Source organism: Myotis davidii, unplaced genomic scaffold (assembly GCF_000327345.1).
Source record: "Myotis davidii unplaced genomic scaffold, ASM32734v1 scaffold173, whole genome shotgun sequence".
Lineage (NCBI taxonomy): Eukaryota > Metazoa > Chordata > Mammalia > Chiroptera > Vespertilionidae > Myotis > Myotis davidii.
In genome coordinates, this window is record NW_006286303.1 from 803,147 (window position 1) to 808,449 (window position 5,303).

The following is a 5,303-nucleotide window of genomic DNA, read 5'->3' on the forward strand; positions in this document are numbered from 1 at the left end:
AACATAAAGACAGTAGGCAAGACTTCTAATCTCATATGCTAATAATCTAATAGAAGAGGCATAATAAAGAAACATAAAAAATCAGTCTTAAATCAAACCTAGATAGTGCCTTTTTACCTTAGCAGCCATTAAGCTCTCCCATCGTGACACCTCCGTTATGTAATTGTGAACTCTACTCTTCATTTCTTCTTTTTCTTGCACTGCTGCTTCCAATTCCAGTGAAATTTCCTATAAATTAGAAAATTGAAGGCAAATCTAAAGTGAACATAATATCTAATGAGTTCTATTTCTATTCAAATGGCTACTTTTGAATTTGGGGAATAAGAGAGAGTAGGAAAAAGAAAAACTGTTCCTTAGTATTGCTTGCATTTATTTTTCCTGACTGATCTTAACTTTTGTTGTTGTTGTTAATCCTCACCTGAGGGTATTTTTTTTTCCACTGATTTTTTAGAGAGAGTGGAAGATAGAGGGAAAAAAGAGGGAGAGAAACATTGATGTGAGACTTCCAATCTCATCCTATATAATAAAGAGGTAATATGCAAATTAATCCTCACACGCTCACAAGATGGCTGCGACCAGGCTGGCAGGGGGGTTAGTAAGGGACGATCAGGCCAGCAGGAGAAGCAGTTGGGGGTAACCAGGCCGGTGGGGGTGGGGGGACAGTAAGATGCAACCAGGCCGGTGGGGGTACAGTTAGGGGTGAAGGGATGATCAGGCTGTCAGTGGGGGGCAGTTAGGGAAAACCAGGCAGGCAGGCAGGTGAGCAATTAGGAGCCAGTGGTCCAGGATTGTGAGAGGGATGTCTGACTGCCGGTTTAGGCCCGATCCCACAAGAGGTCCCGGACATCCCACAAGGGGTCCCGGATTAGAGAGGGTGCAGGCTGGGCTGAGGGGGACCACCCCCCTGTGCACGAATTTCGTGTACCAGGCCTCTAGTATGTTAATAATCTAATAGATTAGTTGCCTCCCACACAAGCCCAGACCAGGGCTGGGATCGAACCTGCAACCCAAGTATGTGCCTCTGACCAGGAATAAACCCGAAACCCTTTGGTGTGCAGTCCAACACTCTAACCACTAAACACCACTGGCCAGAGCCAATCTTGACTTTTTAAAAAATATGTATTTTTATTGAGTTCTGAGAGGAAGGGAGAGGGAGAAACAGAAACATCAATGATGAGAGAGAATCATTGATCAGCTGCCTCCTGCATGCCCCACATTCCCCACATTCCCACAACTGGGGCATGTGCCCTGACTGGGAATTGAACCGGGACTTCCTGGATCATAGGTCGGCACTCAACCACTGAGCCACACTGGCAAGGCTGATCTTGACTTTTAACCAAATATTACCACATACCTCCTACAACATTCGTAATCATGTATCTGGTCAAATGCTGGCACTGAAAAAAATTCATGTTAACAGCAATATGCTTTAAATGGAATAATGTTGAAAGAAATTTAAAAAAAGAAAAAATATTTACAATAGGAAAATTATTGGTATTCTGAGTATAACCCTTTAATAAAACAGCACAAACAAAAATAATACCTTTAAGTATTTGACATTCTAAAATATTCATTAATTTACTTATACCTGTAAATCAGGAGTGGGGAACCTTTTTTCTGCCAAGGGCCATCTGGATATTTATATTATCATTCACAGGCCATACAAAATTATCAACTTAAAAATTAGCCTGCTATAGTTGGTCAAATATTTAATTAACTCACCCCTATTCCTTGGCAGGGCCAGATCAAATTATTTTGCGGGCCTTAAATGGCCCACAGGCTGGACGTTGTCCACCACTGCTGTAGATAAATTAAGCCGACTAGAAGTAAGAATAATTAAAATGTATCATGGGTCTTTAAAACATAGTAACTTTGCCCTGGAAGTGATTCTGAGGTCCTCACCCAGTAGGGTAATAACAATTTCTGCCATATAGAATAAATACCATGTTACCAGCTATAGTTCTTACAATAAAGACCAAAATGGTGAGGAGACCACGGTTGTACCCATTAGGCACCCTGTAATATATACAGCATTCTAAACCACACTTTAAAAAAGTCTTATAAACATCATTATCCTTAAAGAATTATTAATCTTGATATTTATATTATTAAAATTTAAAAAGCATAGTTAAAGCTTTAAAATATAGCAAACAAAGAATATTCTGTAAAACTGTATACTGTAAAACTACTTAAGTTTATGCATTGTATTCATACTTGGTTTTCTCTTGCCATTGTAGCCAGATCATCTTGTAATCTTCTATTTTCCTTACAAGATATTTCCTTAGATCTTCCTACATCATCGAGTTCTTTGTTAGTTGCATCAAGCTGGCGCAGGAGGCTGTTTATCTCACGGTCCCGATTAGTTAGAGTTTCCTTTAGTTGGCTGTTACACGAGTGATGTAAAAATAAAAACTAAGCTTTTTTAATAATTTAGTTCATTTAAAAGAAAACTGTTTTACTCTGAATTAAGTATATTAAGAACACAAGAAATTATAAATACTGCATTAAGATACTGATTAATTAGGTAAAGGAGACATTTTAGCTCTCTACCAATCATTATGAGCAACTGAAGTCATAAAATAAATTATTATTGTAAGTCAAGTAAAAATAGAAGATTTTCAAGTATTAGGAGAGTCATTTGGCAAGTAATAAAATAATAACAGAGTCTATTGGCAAATATTTATGTAATGGTTAAGTTCCCACTATTATCTATAATAATAAAAGCATATTATGCTAATTAGATTGGACAGCTGGACAACCTTCTGGACAAAGCCGGGACTGCAAGGGCCAAGGCAAGCCGTTGTGGCAGTGAGGGCCAAGCCCCTTGCACGAATTTCGTGCATTGGGCCTCTAGTATAATATAAAAGGGTACACAGAATAAACATAATTAGTGACTTTTGTCTTGAAGAGACTACACATAAAATATAAAATTTTGTTCAAGATAGGTTTAGACTTAGAATAAATTCAAGACTGGCTACTACTAAAGTAATCTATATTTTAATAATTAGGGCCTGCATAGGGTAGTTACAATAAAAACAAAGAGCAAGTAGCATGTAAAAAAATAGTAAGACATAGTGCTTAGATGTGGATGATAAAAGATGGCAGCAAGTTAAAGATAAAAACATTTTCATGCAAGAGACTGAGAAAATAATACTGCTGCCATTGGCAAAAATAGAAAAATGGAAATGTAAGTATTGATAGATGCTACTTAAATAGAGCTGCATTCACCAAAAATTTCTAAAGAAGATGGATGCCATTACATTGATTACTTACTTCAGAGAAGATTCATACTCTGAGAACGTTACCTTCATCTGAGCAATAGCTTTTTCCTAGAGAAATTACAAAAATATATGAGATTCTAAACAATTTATATAGAAATGTCTTTAGTTGAATTTATACAATTTATCACATTTACTCAGTTCAAATCCAATTATATAACTTACTAGAGGCCCGGTGCATGAATTCTTGCACGGGTGGGGGGGGCCGATAGGAGGCGGGGCTGGCTGGGGGAGAGGGGCCGCAGGTGGTTGGCCAGCTGGCCCTGCCCCTGGTCAAACTACCGGTCGAAGGGGACAATTTGCATATTAGCCTTTTATTATATAGGTGCTATAAATGAAAGCTCTATGTCAGTGATGGCGAACCTTTTGAGCTCGGCGTGTCAGCATTTTGAAAACCCCTAACTTGCCATAACCGGTTTGGCTCAGCGGATGGAGCGTCGGTCTGTGGACTGGGGGGTCCCAGGTTTGATGCCGGTCAAGGGCATGTACCTTGGTTGTAGGCACATCCCCAGTGGAGGGTGTGCAGGAGGCAGCTGATCGATGTTTCTCTCTCATGGATGTTTCTAACTCTCTATCCCTCTCCCTTCCTCTCTGTAAAAAATCAATAAAATATATTTTAATAAAAAAAAAAAAAAGAAAACCCCTAACTTAACTCTGCTGCCGTGTCACATATAGAAATTTTTTGATATGTGCAACCATAGTAAAACAAAGACTTATATTTTTGATATTTATTTTATATATTTAAATGCCATTTAACAAAGAAAAATCAACCAAAAAAATGAGTTCGCGTGTCACCTCTGACACGCGTCATGGATTCACCATCACTGCTCTATGTCCCAACTGTATTTCAAGTATTGGAATGCTTCTATTCACACTAAGAACTTAAATTGTTTCCTTGAGTTTGCTGTAATCACGTCTGATAAAATTACATTCTAGAAATAGAAATTCTGAAGATTCAACTTACTGAGATACAATGAAATTTAAACATATTAGAAGATATGGCCTGGGTCTTAACTTATACTACATGGGCAATAAGAGCTGCATACTTGAAAAAGAGAATGAAATAAACTTTTCTGTTCAGATGCTGCATAATAATATTTAACAAGCACATACTTTATTAGCAAGGTTTTCTTGCAAGTTTGCAATCTGTTCTGTCTTCTCATCTACAGTCTCCTGAAGGAAATCTTTTTCTTTATCAATAACACCAATGGTTTTTTTCATGACATGAGCCTCTTGATCCTGTGAAGTCATCTTAAGGTGTAGTTTACCTATAAATGAAATGTTTGTTAGCCAAAGCAAATTAGGATTAGCAAAAACAAAATTTAAAAGCAATTACCTATATTTTCCTCCAGCATTTTAATTTGTGCTTCGGCTGATTCAAGTTCACCTCTTTGGATGGAAAGTCGGTGCTGATAATCATCAAGTGACCGCTGTAGCTGCTCATTTACTATCCTAAAGAATCAGTGGACAAAAACAAATGACATTCTTTATCTCTGGTAGAAATAATTTTTAAAAAGTGAGAGATCTCAAAAAATATTTTTCTTATTTTTAAAAATTTCTTTTATTTCTTAAAGCTCTTCCAGTAAAATCAATGGCATTATATAATATATTATTTCTTGCCGTCCGTCCACCATTCTTCTTCAAAATGATTCATCTTCCTAAAAATAATCCTATCTAATAATAAACATGGTAATTAATTAACTGTACCTCTGACACACTTCCCATTGGCTAATCAGGGCGATATGCAAATTAACTGCCAACCAAGATGGTGGCCGGCAGCCAGGCAGATGAAGCTAACAGGAGGCCTGCTTGCTCCAGTGATGGAGGAAGCCAATGTTCCCCGCCTGCCACAGCCCAGCTCTGAGCTGCAGTCTAAGAAACAATGTTGCAATTATGGAAGCTAAACAAACCCCCGATACCTGCTTTCAGCTGGCGGTGGCCACGGAGCTGGAGCCGGCTCTCAGCTCCAGTGACAGCAACGAAGTTTCAATTATTGAAGGGAAATAAATCCAAGAATAAAAAAAC

The 5,303-nt window shown here is 37.9% G+C and overlaps 1 protein-coding gene across 4 annotated transcripts in view; it reads right to left on the reverse strand.

The window, feature by feature from the left end:
- Positions 1-5,303, reverse strand: part of CEP135 (centrosomal protein 135kDa) — a 70,029-nt gene that overhangs the window by 17,214 nt on the left and 47,512 nt on the right. For all 4 annotated transcript variants that reach the window (XM_015560089.1, XM_006757795.2, XM_015560090.1 and 1 more), the window contains 5 exons: positions 4,615-4,730; positions 4,392-4,546; positions 3,274-3,329; positions 2,215-2,383; positions 118-228 (listed from right to left, as the gene is read on the reverse strand). In XM_015560089.1, coding sequence (XP_015415575.1) covers positions 118-228; positions 2,215-2,383; positions 3,274-3,329; positions 4,392-4,546; positions 4,615-4,730 — 607 coding nt within the window. The remainder of the gene's footprint in view (positions 1-117; positions 229-2,214; positions 2,384-3,273; positions 3,330-4,391; positions 4,547-4,614; positions 4,731-5,303) is intronic.